The following is a 15,964-nucleotide window of genomic DNA, read 5'->3' as shown; positions in this document are numbered from 1 at the left end:
AGCTCACACTGGAAGTTCAGGTCCAGAAGGTTCCGCGAGCTCTGGAACGCCTCGCTGTCCATGGTGCCGGCTGGCCGCAGCGGGGCGCCTGCGTTTGGGGAGGGGGGGCGGGGGAGAGCCTGCTCAGAGCCCGCCCACAGGGAGCCCGGGGCCTTGAGGAGCGGGACGGTGCCTTTACTCTCCTTCCACTGGAAGCGCTATGACCCACCACTTCCCCTGCCGGGAAATGCCGACTCCTGCGAAGCCCTCCAGGAAGGCTAAGGACAATTCACTCTCTTTACGTGGCTCCTCCTCCATCTCTCTATCTCAGCCCTAATAAGACGTGATCATTCCTTCAACAATTATCCATTGACCACCTACTATGTGACAGACATTACAGTGAACAGAGGCTGCAATAATAATAACTATCAATTACTGAATGCCTACTAGGGACCAAGAGACACTGTGCTAGATGCTGGGGATCTTTTCAAAAATAATGATGGTGCTGCCGACTATGTGCCAGGACCTTTGCTAGTTACTCGAGGGTATAATGAAATAAAACAACCATTTATTGAGAGAACACTGCCCCTTAGAATTGTGCCAAGTGCTTTACAGCTAATACTTTATCCCATGATCAAAACCTCCATAGCAAAAACAGAAAGTGGGGCTCAGAAACATTTGTTCCAGGTCACCCTGCAAGAGGTCAGCATACTAGATTTCACACCTGTACCTAACTTGTTATTCTGGGGCATCTCCATCAGTCTGGAGGGGCTCCAGAGGACGGGAACCACTCAGCTCTCTCTTCCCAGAGTCCCCACCCAGAGGAGACTCAGTGTGTTCACACAGACCCAGCGTCAACAGGAAGAACAGGGAGGTGGCCGGGGGTGGCTGGGCCGCTGTGGCCGCCAACGCAGTGGGAAGGAGCCAGGCCACCAGGAACTAGTCAGGCCAGCACCACCCCCATCTCCATGGTAGCCACCACGCCCGCCAGCTCTGCCACCTCCCCACTACATCAACCGACCACTTAGCTTTGACTTGGGGTGCAGGCGTGGGCAGCAGGTCAGGCTGGGGCATGCTGATTCTGGCCTCAGTCTGGGAAGGCTCGGAACAGAACCTGTTGGGGCTGGTGGCTTATTTGGGTGTGTTAGGATTGTGTGACCTTGGGCTAAGAGTCCCCTCCACTCCTTGGGCCTCAGTTTCCCCAACTGTGAAAGGAGGAGGCAAATCAGCTATTCTGAGAGGCCTCCTCAATCTCTCAGAGGCCTAGATTCTGAAATTATAAGGGCCTTGAGGTTGTAATTAAATTTCGATAGAGGCTAAAACCCTTGGCTTGAGAGTCTATTGTGTGAAAGTTCTCAGTCCCAGATTCTATCTTTGGAACATTCTAGAATTCTCCCCTTTGGCTAGCCTAGATTTCTCCGTCTTCCTGCACTGAGTTCTATCTATCCCAGGATTCTGAAGTCCTAAAAGTCTAGGTGAATGTCTGGTATAGTGGAGTTGCTAAAAGCACAATTAAGGAGGGTTCAAATCTGGTGGCACCACTGTCCCACCTGACCAGACTGCCTCAGTTTCCTGATCTGTAAAATGAGGATAAATAGCAGTCTACCGCAGAGGACAGTTGTGAGGATCCAGCTGTCCAGAAGGTTCAAGAGGAATCAAGGCTCTGAGAATTGAGGCCTCAACAAGTAGAGACTATAGGGGACTTCCCTGGCGGTGCAGTGGTTAAGACTCTGAGCTCTCACTGCAGGGGGCACAGGGTTCGATCCCTGGTCCAGGTAAGACCCCGCATTAGAATCTCAGAGATACACAGGAAACCATCTGTGTTCGTTAAAATATAAAAATGAACAATCTATGCTACCTCCAGGGCCAGCATTCTGGTAGCGAATAGTTCTTTTGGGGATTTCATGATCCCCAAATTCTAAGACGCTGACATCCTCTGGGTCTAAGGAAATGCCAAGGCTAGGCGTGGGCGCGTCCCGGGTCTGAGGCGGGCGAAACGGGCGTCAGGGCCGCCAGGGGACGCTCCAGGTCACGGCCCGACCGCAGCGGGGCGGACGGACAGCTCCTGAGCTCAGAGCAGGGGAATGCGCAGCGGGCCCGGGCAGGTGCCGCACCTCCCGCGGCAGGGGAGCGGGGGCCCGGCGGGGCGTCAAGGGTGGCGCGGGCCGCGCCTCTGCTCCAGGCCCCTGTCCTCCACCCCCACGTCCTCTCCGCCGGGCTCCCCTCTCCTCCGCCCTTAGGTCTCCCTCCCCGGCATCTTCTGCACCCCAGCCAGGTTCTTTGGGGTTAAATATCAGAGGTGGGGGGTTCCTGGAGGAATCATCCCGAGTAGGAACCGGGTCAGAGCGCCAGGCTGGTTTGGGAATACCCATATTGGAATCCCCCAGCTCTGTCCGCATAGACAGATGTTGGGAGAGGCTCCACCCTGTCTGGGACTTGGTTTCCCCCCTCTGTGGAAGTCTGTGGAATGACCTAGGCCCTTCCCCCTCTTTAAATCTCTACCTTCGGCTAGTTATTTAGCTTCTCTGTGCCTCAGTTTCCTTGTGTGTGTAATGGGGGAGTTAATACCTTCACCTCAAAGAAGTGTGAGGTTTGAATGACATAATTTATGTATAGAGTTTAGAACAGGGAAGGGTACAAAATAAAGTTCACACGTATAAGATTCCTAATTCCCAGGCCTGGAACAGACTGAGGGCTCAAAATCAAAGTAATTTTTCCCCTCCAAAACAGCCCTTTCAAATCTTTCTGAGATTCTAAAAGCCCCGAGCTTTAACCCCTGGAATCTTGACTTCAGCCCTTGGATCTCAGAATGCTAAATTCTCCCCTGCTTTTCTGAGTTCTAGCCATCCCCAGTTCTGGCCCATTCCAGGGCACAGGAATCCCTGGAGGATTCCAGACAGAAGGTGTCAAAAGCCTAGGGTGTGCGTTGTGCCCGCACTCCAGCCTCAGTTTCCCCACTGGACTAAAAAGAAGTCATTCCCTGGGCTGGGCTCAGTAAACCTCAGTGGAAGTGAGACCTTTGGGCAGTTGCCAGAGACTTCTGTAGACAATGGGAACCATCCATTACCTGCCAGCCCTGAGCCTGGCACGCTGTGAGCTCTGTCTTGTCAGCCACAGTTATTATTTTTTATTTCATCTCAGGCTACCACCAAATGCCCTTTCAAGCCCAGACATTAGGAAGTTCTTCCCTCTCTCATCAGAACCCCCTGCTCCACCCCTTGTTTAATCCCTTCACGTGACTCATGGGGATGGAGAGAAGGGGGAGTCGGGCGGAGGGAGGTGCCAAGCCCTGCCCTCCCCCAGCTTCAAGGACAGACACACACCTCCAGAATTAGCCTCTATCCTCCCTTATTTCCCATACTACCTCAGGTCAGACAGATGGGAGTGGAGGTGACATTTTTCACCTCAGGGTCAGGGCCAGGAGCCCTAGGAGAGAAGTGAGTCAGAAAATCCGGTGGGAGTGGATGGTATCCCGACGCCCAGAGAGCGGCTGAGGAAGGGGGAGGGCAAATCCTGACCCCCAACTCTGCTGCCAGTGTGACCCCTAAGCCTCAGTTTACCTCCGTCCTCTCTGTGTAATGGCTGTATTGTGCCCGCCATGCAAGCCCCCCAGAATCCAACCCCACCTTCTGGAATTCTGCCCTGGATTCTAGAACGCCCTTTGCAAATCCCAGGTATCTCCCACCTTTATGGGACAATAGGAGATTCCCCGCCCCCGCCAGGGGGAGCCCTCGGGCGGAGGTCACTCCTCTGCTTAGGCAGGTCTGACGCCCCGGTTAATGACATGTTGGGGATCGCGCAGCAGCACAGGGGAGGTTGGATATCTGTCCTACTCCCCTCCTGCCACCTTGGCCCCGGCCCCAGAGCCAGAAAGTGGGGGGAATGGCGGGACACAGCCTCCAGTTTGTTCTATCATTTCAGGAACCCGGGTTCCACTATCCCCACCCCACCCCTAACTCTGCTCGGAGACCTAAAGGCTCGGTCGAGAAGGCAGCTGAAGGGTGGTAGGGATGGCCACCCATTCCAGAGCCCCAGCAGTTCGAGTCTCCCATTTCTCCCCAAGAGATCTAATACCCCAGTTCTACTCAAGGACTCAGGCTTCCGAGAGCCCCCATTTCGAGGGACTGAAACGTCCCGACGTTTCCGAACGTCTCCGAACGTCTCCCTGGGACCAAGGTGTCTGAGCCCTCCATTCCAAGAACTCAGGCATCCGAGCCCCTTTTCCTTTTGCCCAGTAAATCTGGCATCCAAGTTCTAGCTTTCTAACGTTCCTGGAGTCCCCCAGCTCCGCCCTGGGACCTGGCGTCCGAGTCTCCTCCCGACCCTCCCAGGGACGCGAGTGTCGGGCTCCACCGGGGTCGCTGAACCCCGGAGGGGGGGGGTGTAACTCACGGATCCGGGGCAGATCTTGGCACCGGGGGTCCTCCTCCGGCTCCGGCTCCGGCTGCGTGGAGCGGAGGACGGGGCGGGGCAGGCGCCGGGAACAGGTTAGACGACGTGACTCGGACCGGAGGGAGGCGGGTCCCGGAGGGGAGGGGGAGCCGGGGTCGCCTCGAGCACCTTGGGACTTGTAGTCCCGGAGGGGCAGGACGTAGATGGGTACGTTCCCATTTGGATTGACCCAAAGTCCATTTCACAGACAGGAAGGTCGAAAGGCCAAGGGTGGCCTGGCTACGTAAATCGTAAATAGAATCCAGACTCTTACCTCGCTGTGGCTGCAGGAGATGAACTCCTGAGTCCCTGCCCCACTCCTCCAGGCTTAGTTTCCCCCTTCTTGAAAGAAGATTTGGACGCCACCAAAGAGGTAGAAGGTTATAGAGTCTGGAGGAGACTCACAAATCCCGCCCCCAAGACGAGAAGAGGGCCTCGCTAAAATCAGTATCCCCTCGGGTCTCTGAGCCTCAATCTCTCCGTTGGTAAAAAGGGTGGTTGGGATCTTTACAGAATTTCCCACCAACGGCTCCCAAAGTTGGAGGCTGGGACTACGATTCCCAGCAGCTTCCACGACCGACGTCGGGCGCCTCCCAACCTCGCGTCCTCTGGGAATTGTAGTCCCGGAGACCGCAGGGGCAGGGCCCGGGTGTCTCGCCCACGCGCGGGAACTGTCTGGCGATCCCGGGAGGAGGCAACACGTCCTCTTCCCCTGACCCTCCTCCTCTCTGAGCAGCCGCTGGCTCGCTGAGAAGGTGGGCGCCCCAGTTCTAAAGTAGGATCCGAAATCTCGGCAGAGGGGGCGGGAATCAGCGCTGACACACCGGTCAGGAATGCAGTCGGATCACCCTGTCTAGCCACCGTCCCGCGGCTCCGCCCGTCGCCCTACGCTGTGCAGTCCCTGTGCGAAGGGGCGTGGGCGTGTCCCCCAAATCGGCGTTCACGTGCCGCTGCTTGCGCGCACCCCAGGGCAGGGAAGGGGCGCTAGTCAGGACGTCTACTCTCTCTCCCTTCCTCAAAGCCTTTGGAAATGTCCCCCCACGCACGAGACTAAATCCTCGAGGGCATCTACCCGTCTTTTGGGCCACAACCCCGCCCCTTAGTCCGCACCGCCCCACGCGTGTCCAGCTCGGGAGTCCAGAGGCTCCGCCCTGGGATCCACAGGCTCCTCCCCCTATATTTCCCGCTCCCCTGGAGCCCAGAGCCCCGCCCCTGGCTGATAGTTAACGCCCTCGGGAGGAATTACCCCCATTCCTCCATTTTCCCACCTCTCTCACTCAAGTTCTGAATTTCTGAGGCATCTGGGCCTCCCTAGAAGGGATTGTAACACTGAAAGCACAGTCCTGCCGACCTAGACTCTTACCTGCCTCTCTAAGAATTTCAGTCCAATCGATCTTCCTGTCTCTTTAAGAGTAGGTCCTGTGAATGTGGCTGCCCCTTTAAGGCAACGTTGGAGCAAATCATGTCTGAGACTGTGGGGATACCCTCCGGGACCTGGTGAGGCTCTAACTCCCGCCAAACAGGCGAGTCGGCTGCTTTTGGGAGCAGGCTTTGGGTAAAAGATGGCTTTCTCTGTAGTCCGCTGTGCACAAGTGGAAATTTCCCCCACTTGTGCTCACAGAGCGAGGGGGCTCCGAGCGACACCTCCCGCGCCCTGGTGCCACATGGACGCTCCCAGATGAGGCCCCACCCCTTTGGTTCCACGTGGTCGGCGGCGGGGCCTGAGTGGCTCTGGCTGCTAGGTCTGAGGCATGGGTTCCGGGATGGCGGGGACCCCGTCCGGCGGTGAGTTGCTTCACGGCGGGCCGACAGGGTGCAGAGAGTTGTCTGGCGGGAGGAGAAAAAGGGGTACCCTGGAGCGTTCGGACGGAAAAAGGGACACCCTCGGAGGCAGGATCAGCGGAGAGTGTATCTCCCGGGGGATGGCGGGCAGGGGGGGGCGGGGAATTAGAATAGAGAGAAAATATTTTGGTGGGGGGCGGGAACAGCAGTGGAGAGAACAAGGGTTGGGTCGGCGGATATAGGTGCGCCTCTGGTTGACAGACGGGAGAGGAAAGTCGCGGTAAGAGGATTGGGACCCTCAGGAAGTTGGGACCAATGGACCAATAGGCGCCCTGGAGGATTGGACCAGCAGTTAAGTGTCAGCAGACTCTCGTTTACCCTTCTGCAGGTGCTGCTCGGTTTTCTTGTCCCCCCAACTTTACTGCGACACCCCCAGCCTCAGAGCACACCCGTTTCTCTTTGGAGGCGTTGACCGGCCCAGATACAGAACTGTGGCTTATCCAGGCCCCTGTAGACTTCGCCCCAGACTGGTGAGTGGTCCCATGCCACTTAGCAGGAATACTCCTCACCCCAGTGGCTGAACCTGGGGGGAATTTAGAGGGGCTTTCCTGGGGAACCCAGAAATGCTGCTTCTCAGCTGCTGCCCCGTCACACCAAAAGAATCTGACCAAGTTTCTGCCCTCCCCATTTCTCCCTTCAGCCTCAATGGGCGACTCGTGCCTCTCTCTGGCTCCCGTATCTTGAAGGGCAAGTTGGCAGGCAAGCGGCACCGCTACCGGGTCCTCAGCAGCAGTGGCCCTCAGGCTGGAGGAGGAGCAACCCTGCTGGCCCCGTCAGCAGAGGTGGGAGGGGGACTTACCTCTGCCCCGGCGCTACAGGGCAGCCTGAGGATCTTTGAGGGTCCCCAGGAATCCCTAACAGGGACACTGCTGCAGCCCATTCCAGCAAGTCCCCCACCACAGATCCCCCCTGGCCTGAAGCCTCGGTTCTGTGCCTTTGGAGGCAGCCCACCAGTCACAGGGCCTGGGTCAGTCTTGGCGTTGAAGTCACTGGCTTCTGGGAAGAGGAAAAAGAAGAGGCATGTGCCAGAGGCCTCAGTTCCTCAGGAGGCAGTGAATGAACCTGGGGCCCTGGAGGTGGACACAGCTTTGGGGTCCTCAGAGGTGGATGTGGGGAAGAAAAAAAAAAAGCAGCAGCTGAAAGACCTGGAGGTGACAGAGCCACTGGCAACAGAGCCTGCTGCTGAGATGTTGGAGCCTCTGGGAGCACTGTCCCCAGCCACCACCAAGAAGAGGAAAAAGAAGTCCAAAGAGGTAGAAATGGTCAAGCCAGAAATGGGGATGCTGGAGTCAGAAGAAAAGACAGTGGAGCTGGAACTCATGGTTAAAAGTGAGCCTCTGGAAGAGACAGTCCTATCCCCCAGCAAGAAGAGGGAGAAGCAGAAGGGGACAGGAGGGATAGAGCCGGTGGAGGGGACGATAGTTGAGCCTCAGCTGCAGATGAAGATGGAGCCGCAGGAGGAGGCCATCCCACTGCCGTCCTCAAAGAAGAAGAAAAAAGAAAAGGGGTACAAAGTGATGAGGGAGCCAGGGACTGAGGTTATAGAGCCAGAGATGAAACCTCCGGGGCTCCCAGGGGAGATGATAGAGCCTGAGCTGCCACATGAAGCGGAGCCACAGGCTGAGGCAGTTCTGGCATCCCCCAAAAAGAGAAGGAAGAAAGAAAAACGACAGAATGCAATGATGGAGCCAGGGACAGAGGTGGTGGAGCCCGAGCCTCAGGCAGCTCTAGCATCCACCAAGAAAAAGAAGAAAGAAAGAGGGCACAAAGCGACCGAGCCAGGGACTGAGATGATTAACCCACAAGGTGAGATGATGGAGCCTGAGCTGCCACATGAGGGCCAGTCTGAGGCCGGGGCCGATCCGGCATCTACCAAGAAGAAGAAGAAGCGGGGCCAGGAAAGCTGGGGACCAGAGACAGCATCCCAGGAGGAGGTGCCAGAGCCGCTGCTGAATCCCGAGTCTGGGGAGGTGGCTCCCACGGGACAGGAGAGGAAGAGGAAGAAGCCGCAGCAGGACCCCGTGTAAGTCTCCGCCAGGGAAACTGATGACTGCAACTCAGACAAGCTGAAAGTGGCCACCTGGGCCATCAGAAGGCGAGAGCAGAGAAGACCCCCACTCCCACTGAGCACACCAGCACACCAGCCTGAGCCTGGACCAGGAAAGTGCTTTATTGTTAACACCAAGGGCCTCCTTGGCAGCAGAGGTCATCGGGGCACTTTCAAGAAGGGCTCGTGTAAGACATCAAACAACCTTCGAGCCTGGAGGGGAGGGAGAAAGAAAAGGAAGCGGTCATTAAATGAGCCATTTGTTTGATACATCAGAGTGGGCTTTTGATTCTTTTCCTCCTAGCCTGGCGGGGACTCGGGGGGCTAGGAGAGAAGTAGCCTGATCTGGATTCTATCCCAGGCTGGCTGTGTGAGGTTGGGCTGGTCCACACCCTCTCTGGGCCTCGGTTTTCCCCATCTGTAGGAGAGGCACTGTGGGCCTTCTGAAACCTCAGAACTTTGGGGTCTGAGGTCCCATTTATTTGGGGCTCCCTCCTGCCCCCAACCCCTGAAGCCCATTCCCAGGGCTCTTACCTTCTGGGGCCCCAGGCCTGGGCACAAGGCCAGATCTTCCCGCGATGCAGCTATGAGCTGTTCCAGAGACTGAGGAAGGCAGGAGCGAATGATCAGGGGAGGTGAACACAAAACTCCCCTGCCCCAGTTGATCAGGGGTGTAAAATATTCCTGGAAGGAACTGATATCCTGCAGGAGGGCAGGGGAGGCAGGAAGGATGGGGGAGAGGACAGGGAGGTAGAAGGGAGTACGCAGGGGGCTTCCTCAAAAAGCAAAGGGGGAAAAAAAAAAGGGTAGAAATGCCAGTCGGCACAAGGGTATTGTTCCTTACGCCAAAAGTAGTCAGAAGAGTCTGACTGTCCGTTTTGTTGACTGACTTCACGGTGGTCAGACATTCAGTCACCTGGAAGGGAAGGAGGGGGCAGAGGTGGATTGGAAGAAAGGAGAACAAGACTGAGTCTGTGAGGGCGGCACTGGGTCACTGCTGTGTCCCCAGACTGCCCTGCATGCGGGAGGAGCTCAGTAAATGCTTTGGGGGTATGTTTTTTGATTATATGTTCTGATGATTAAAAGGTCATCTCAGGGACTTCCCTGGTGGCACAGAGGTTAAGAATCCGCCTGCCAAGGCAGGGGACATGTGTTCGAGCCCTGGTCCGGGAAGATCCCACATGCCACGGAGCAACTAAGCCCGTGCACTACAACTACTGGGCCTGTGCTCTAGAGCCTGTGAGCCACAACTACTGAAGCCTGCTCACCTAGAGCCCATGCTCTGCAATAAGAGAAGCCACTGCAATGAGAAGCCCGCGCACCACAACGAAGAGTAGCCCCCGCTCGCCGCAACTAGAGAAAGCCCGTGCGCAGCAACAAAGACCCAACACAGCCAAAACTAAATAATAATTTTTTTTTAAAAAAAAGGTCATCTCAGAGTGATCCCCAACTAGCTGAGAGGGTGTTGGTCATGTGATTCGAAGATAAACGTCATTTATCTTGAGTTGGTTCTGCCCTGGGCACAGACCATAGGCTCTGAAGTTGGACCCGAGTTCAAAACCAGGCCCCGCTGCTTACTCCCTGTGACACCCTGGGCAAGGGAACTGACCTCTCTGGGCCTCCGTTTGCAGGCAAATGGGGGTCCTCATAGTACCCACCTCAGGGGTGGCTGTGGACATCCTCCATTACTCCATCATTGGAGCCCAGATTCAACAATTCGTTCAGCAAATATTCCCTGAGCACTCACTGAGTGTTCAGTGGTGCTGGGAACACAGCAGGGATCGAGACAGCCCCAGCCCTGCCCTCCTGGGGCTCCCAGTCCAGTTCGGGAGACAAATCAGTTCCAGACATGGTGACCCAGATAGGGCTGGGACTGAGGGAGCCCAGCAGGGGGCCCTTGACCTGGCCTGGGTATCCGGGAGGACTTTGTGGAGCTGAGATGGGGGAAAGATGGGATTAGGCGGCTAATCAAGGCAGAGGGAACAGGCACAGAGAAGCGACAGAATGCGGGGGCAGGGGGCAGATGGGACTGCTGGGTCAAATAGGCAAGGCCTTGGAAAGCATGGTGAGGGCACTGGGGAGCCACGGGAGGGTTTTGAGAAGGAAAGGGCAGGATCAGGTTTGTGCTTAGGAAGACCCCTCTTGCTGCTGTTTGGGCAGGAGAAGGGACTGGAAGCTGAGGGTGGGGTCGGGGACGGAGAGGTATGACTCGAGATCAGAACTACAGCTCAAACCCCCAAGGAGGAGCTAGGGGGAGGCCCAGGCAGGGAGGTGGGGTGGCCTCACCCGGGAGATGAAGTCCTGCTCCAGCTTTTCCATCAGGAGGTCCGCCGGCTTCTGCTCGTAAGCCTTGTATGTCTCCAGGTACCGCCCGGCCTCCTCAGGGCTGGGGTGAGAGACATTCGGGTCAGGGGAAGGAGGGGTCATGTTTTAGATTAACTTCACTTGCTGACTCCAAGAATTCCAAACTCTAATGTATAGAAGAATGAATGTTCTCAACCTCCCCCAAAATGTCCCCTGGCGGTAACCCTTGCTTGGTGGGTGCACCTTAACACATCTTTTCTGACTAAGGGCCAGAGGTTGGGAGCCTGACCAGTTAGGTTCAGGCCCCACTTCCCACCTGAGTTACCCTGGGCCAATGGTTTTCATCTCTCTGGGCCTCGGTTTCCTCATCTGTAAAGTGGGGGACAATTGACAATTAAGCTGACAAACGAGTCCACGCTAAGTGCCATGCCTGGCGCTTAGAAGTCTATTTAAGAAATGTTAGCTCTTCTGGGAGGGCGGTCGGTGCACAGAGAGTTTGGCCAGGTTCAAGAGACAGAAAAACCAAAAATACCATTTCTTTTCCCAACCACAGGAAGACAACCTCATGCAACAGTCAGCTCCCACTACCAAGAAAAATGGAGCTTTGAAGGTTTTTCACGTAGCGCACCTTCAAAAGGAAAAAGCTCCGGACCCTGACTGCTGAATCTTTTACCACAACTAACCCAACTTCACAATCGCCATTCATTTTCCTATTAGGCACTGGGGTTTTTTTTGACACGTAATTAACTGTTTCAAAGGTAGTTGAAACAACTAAATCATTAAAAGGGACTGTCTGTGTGTGGAATAAAGGAACAGGAAAAAGCTGGTCTTTTTTCTCTTTGGAACTCGAGGATATTGAGTGGAAATAAAGTATTTGTCTTGAGGCATTTTCTTAGCCTTCAAAGTCTAGCTAGTGAGCAATGTTTATTGATTAAATGTTGATTTATATTTGCGAAAGAAACACTCATTTTTCTAATTCTGTGTTTTTTCCATGGGCTTTGTTGCTTTCCTCTCACTGTAGCGGGGATTATTATTGTTACTGTTATTAATCATTTGTTCAGGACACACAAATTGGCGAGCTGTATCCGCTTCCTTGCTTTCACTTTTGCTCCGCAGCACAATCAGGACATCCTTACACATCCGCAGATGGAGGTCGATCTCATTTACTTAATGGGTCCAAAACATTCCCTAGTTTGGATGTAAAGACATGGGAAATATTCCCTGTGTGGGGTCCCAGCTGCATTCCGGGCACTGTCCAAAGCGCTTTATGTTCAGAAGCTCTCCTGAGAGATGCTGTAAGGCAGTTATTTTCAATCCATCAGGCAGAGGGGGAAACAGACCAGCACTGCCCAAGATGGCGCGGCTGGCGAGGGAGGCAGCTCCTTCAGCGGGTCCGTCGTCTCACCTGGCCGGGTCCGTCTCACCTGGCTGGGCTCTGTGCTCCACTGCTACTTCCCACAACAGAAGGAGCAATGTTTACACTTGCTTTTGTTTTAATATACAATCAATACATAAATATATTTTTCCAAATAGTCAAACAGTATAGAGGCAACAGACCCCCAGGGAGGGCACAGAATGACAAATACATTTACCCTTTGGCCTAAATACCCATTCCTGGGGTTCAGGGAAGTAGTGGGAGTGTTGCTGGTACCAGCAAAAGCTTGGAAATCCACCCAAGTGTCCACCATTAGGGGGCTACAGAGCTGGTCCATCTACACGGTAGAATATTATACAGATGAAAATGAAAATACTATATAGCTGAAACAGCAAGTGAATTACCAAGATATGAAAAGACATAGAGGAACCTTAAAAGCCTATTGCTAGGACTTCCCTGGTGGCACAGTGGTTAAGAATCCGCCTACCAGGGCTTCCCTGGTGGCGCAGTGGTTGAGAGTCTGCCTGCCGATGCAGGGGACGTGAGTTCATACCCCGGTCCAGGAAGATGCCACATGCCGCGGAGCGGCTGGGCCCGTGAGCCACGGCCGCTGAGCCTGCACATCCGGAGCCTGTGCTCCGCAACGGGAGAGGCCACAACAGTGAGAGGCCCGCGTACCGCAAAAAAAAAAAAAAAAAAACCCCCCTGCCAACGCAGGGGACACGGGTTCGAGCCCTGGTCCAGGAAGATCCCACATGCCGCAGAGCAACTAAGCCCGTGTGCCAGACTACTGAGCCTGCACTCTAGAGCCCGCGAGCCACAACTACTAAAGCCCATGCTCCGCAACAAGAGAAGCCACCGCAATGAGAAGCCCACGCACCGCAACAGAGAGCAGCCCCCGCTCACCGCAACTAGAGAAAGTCCGCGCACAGCAACGAAGATCCAATGAAGCCAAAAAGGCACAGAGCTCCGAACCCTTGTAAATCCCTAAGTGATAAGAACGCCAGGAGCATCTTTTGTTCCTCTGAGGTGACTCTGGATGGCTCCTGGATGGGGGCTGGTAGCCAGAAAGTCCAAGCCAGGATTAGAACCTTGGAATTTTCAGCCCCACCCCTGATCCTCCAGAGGGGAGAGGGGCTGGAAATGGAGTTAATAAGTGATCATGCCTACGTGAGAAGCCTCCATAAAATCCCAACACTAGTACCGGGGTTTGGGGAGCTTCCAGGCTGGCGAACACATCCACACCGGGAGGGTGACACACCCCAGCTCCGCAGGGACAGAAGCTCCTGCGCTCAGGCCCCTCCCAGACCTTGCCCTATGTACCTCTTCATCCATGTCCTTTATCATATCCTTTAATGAACTGATAAACAGAAGTAAGTGTTTCCCTGAGTTCTGTGAGCTGCGCTAGCAAAATTATCAAACCTAAGGAAGGGGTCATTGGAGGTCCTGACCTATAGCAGGCTGGTCAGAGCACAGGGGATTACCTGGGCTTGCGACTGGCGCCTGCAGTGCGTGTGTGATGGGGCAGTGCTGCGAGCCCTTGACCTGTGGGATCTGACGGTATCTCCAGGTAGACAGTGTCAGAACTGAGCTAAACTGTAGGACACCCAGCTGGCAGAGAACTGCTTGGTGTGGGGAAAATCCCCCACATATCCGGTGGCCGGCAGTGAAGGGCTTTGTGCGAGGAGTGAAGGAGACGCACAGGATGAAGAACTGGGTTTTCCAAACACACGAGGAGTACTGTGGATTCTTCTATTTCAGCTACATACTGTATGGTTCCAACTATATGACATTCTAGAAAAGGCAAAGCTACAGAGACAGTAAAAAGGTCAGAGGTTGCCAGGGGTTGGGGAAAGAAAGAGATGAAAAGGAGGAGCACAGAGGACCTTTCAGGGCAGTGAAATTATTCTGTAAAATAGTAACTATGGACACATCACACCCATAGCATGTAAACACAAAGAGAGAACCCTAATGTAAACTGTGGACTTTAGTTAATAATAATGGTATCTCAATATTAGTTCATCAGTTGTAACAAATGTACTGCACTAATTAATACAAGATATAAATAATTGCAGAAACTGTGTGCAGGGGGAGAGGGGGTATGTGGGAACTCTCTGTACTTTCCAATCAATTTTTCTATAAACTTAAAATTTCTCTAAAAAAAAGTCTATTAATTTTTTTATGTGGACACTATATTAGAATACTACACAGCTATAAAAAATAATGAGGTAGGGGCTTCCCTGGTGGCGCAGTGGTTGACCGTCCGCCTGCCAATGCAGGGGACACGGGTTCGTGCCCCAGTCTGGAAAGATCCCACATGCTGCGGAGCGGCTGGGCCCGTGGGCCATGGCCGCTGAGCCTGCACGTCCGGAGCCTGTGCTCCCCAACGGGAGAGGCCACAGCAGTGAGAGGCCTGCATACCGCAAAAAAAAAAAAAAAAAAAAAATGAGGCTGCTCTCTACACTGATATAGAAAAGACCTCCAGATAATGACGTGACCACACAAGGCACAGAACAGTATATATACTAGGCTTACTTCTGTCTAAGAAAGAAAATTAACATGTTTTCACACGTGTTTGCGTTTTATAGAAACGTTGGAAGGAAATAAAGAAACCAACAATAATGGTGACCTGTAAGGGTGAGGGGAGTAGAGTAGGAGGGAAGGGGCAGAAGAGAGAGACTTTTAAGGGCATATACTACCATTTATATATATACTGTATACACATATACAGTATCTGAAAGCAATATAAAAACGGTATATATATATATTATATAAGTAGCTCAAAAATCAGAAGTGATTAATATATCTTAATATATATACTTATGTGATATAGGTATATATTATATATACTTATAAAATATATAACATAAATGTATGTATTATATATTACTTATGTATATGCTCATATATACTTATATACACATAATATTTATATACTTACATTTTATAATACTTATACATACTTAACATAATATATATATATATATAGTATACATATAATCACCTCTGATTTTTTAACTACATGAATATGCTACCTATTCTTTAACAAAAGAAACTAACCATTTCATATTCAGAAGAAAAGAGAAGGGCAGAGGATAGAAGTCTCCCTCCCCTCAGGACCTCCCCTTGTGCCATTCCCAAGGTTCAACACTGTTCACAGCTTGGACCCTTTGGAGCCCCTTCAGTTTATTCACAAGTGTATCTGTTCATAAACATGGCTCATTTTCCTTCCTTTTATACATAAATTAAAATATCATGCTGTTTGGTCCTGCAGCTTACTGCACGGATGGTGCCAGGAAGGCCCATGCCACTGTGAGTTTGCACACCCAAGGAGGGATGATGGAAGGGGAGATATTCCGAGTGGGGGAATTTCTGCATTGAAGAGTATGTCTATCTTCTGTTTTAATAGCCAGTCAAGTCTCCTGCCAACCAAACATGCAGGTGCCCCTTTCATATTATCCATCTGACGTTTTCACCAAATTAATGGGTGAAAAATAACACCTCATTCTTTGAAAATTTACTTTTCCTGATAAGCTGTGTGGTTGATAGTTTTTTCATGTGTTCTTGGCAACCTGCGTTAGACTTTTAAAAGTCGGGCTATTTTTTTCTTACTGAATTGTAAGAGGCTCTTTGTGTGTGTGTGTGTGTGTGTGTGTGTGTGTGTGTGTGTGTGTGTGTGTGTGTGTGTGTGTGTGTGTGTGTGTGTACACATACACATAAATATGTAATAAATGTTTAAATACATTCCTATGAATATAAACATTTATATATATTTGAACTGTATAACTTTAAAATATATATATACATATATAAATTAGAGATCATAAGTCTTTGTTTTATATATATATAACAAGTATTTTCTCTTAGTTTATCACTTGTCTTTTAACTTTGTTTACAGTATCTCTTACCATCTGGAAGTTTTAAATTTTTAATTTACTCAAATTGGGTAACCTTTTCCTTTATGGTGTCTAGGTTTGTCTTGTTTT

General features: G+C 52.5%; 3 protein-coding genes across 5 annotated transcripts in view; 1 reads left to right on the top strand and 2 right to left on the bottom strand.

The window, feature by feature from the left end:
* PPP1R13L (protein phosphatase 1 regulatory subunit 13 like) overlaps window positions 1-62 on the bottom strand; it is an 11,370-nt gene extending 11,308 nt beyond the window's left edge. For both annotated transcript variants that reach the window (XM_007458527.1, XM_007458526.1), the window contains exon 1: window positions 8-62. In XM_007458527.1, the coding sequence (XP_007458589.1) occupies window positions 8-62 (55 nt within the window). The remainder of the gene's footprint in view (window positions 1-7) is intronic.
* Window positions 63-6,161: 6,099 nt separating this feature from the next.
* On the top strand, window positions 6,162-8,279 carry POLR1G (RNA polymerase I subunit G). The gene is made up of 3 exons (XM_007458525.1): window positions 6,162-6,195; window positions 6,581-6,722; window positions 6,893-8,279. Exons 1-3 carry the CDS (start codon window positions 6,162-6,164, stop codon window positions 8,277-8,279), a joined length of 1,563 nt encoding a protein of 520 aa, XP_007458587.1.
* Window positions 8,280-8,392: 113 nt separating this feature from the next.
* Window positions 8,393-15,964, bottom strand: part of ERCC1 (ERCC excision repair 1, endonuclease non-catalytic subunit) — a 15,506-nt gene continuing 7,934 nt past the window's right edge. The window contains exons 7-10 of one of the 2 annotated variants that reach the window (XM_007458523.1): window positions 10,586-10,685; window positions 9,144-9,215; window positions 8,834-8,902; window positions 8,393-8,512 (exon numbers count right to left, since the gene is read on the bottom strand). In XM_007458523.1, the coding sequence (XP_007458585.1) occupies window positions 8,459-8,512; window positions 8,834-8,902; window positions 9,144-9,215; window positions 10,586-10,685 (295 nt within the window). In that variant the 3' untranslated portion in view covers window positions 8,393-8,458. The remainder of the gene's footprint in view (window positions 8,513-8,833; window positions 8,903-9,143; window positions 9,216-10,585; window positions 10,686-15,964) is intronic. The other variant, XM_007458524.1, reaches the window with a different exon arrangement.

Source organism: Lipotes vexillifer, unplaced genomic scaffold, assembly GCF_000442215.2.
Source record: "Lipotes vexillifer unplaced genomic scaffold, Lipotes_vexillifer_v1.1 scaffold371, whole genome shotgun sequence".
NCBI lineage: Eukaryota > Metazoa > Chordata > Mammalia > Artiodactyla > Lipotidae > Lipotes > Lipotes vexillifer.
Note: the sequence above shows the minus strand (reverse complement) of the source record. Positions and strands in the feature narration are given on the sequence as shown.

What these genes read in the sequence shown, in the direction of transcription:
- POLR1G (XM_007458525.1), top strand. Translation starts at nt 6,162, where the DNA reads ATGGGTTCCGGGATGGCGGGGACCCCGTCCGGCG. An exon ending in GGCGGGGACCCCGTCCGGCG is followed by an intron (nt 6,196 to 6,580) that starts GTGAGTTGCTTC and finishes ACCCTTCTGCAG; the next exon opens with GTGCTGCTCGGTTTTCTTGT. An exon ending in GTAGACTTCGCCCCAGACTG is followed by an intron (nt 6,723 to 6,892) that starts GTGAGTGGTCCC and finishes TTCTCCCTTCAG; the next exon opens with CCTCAATGGGCGACTCGTGC.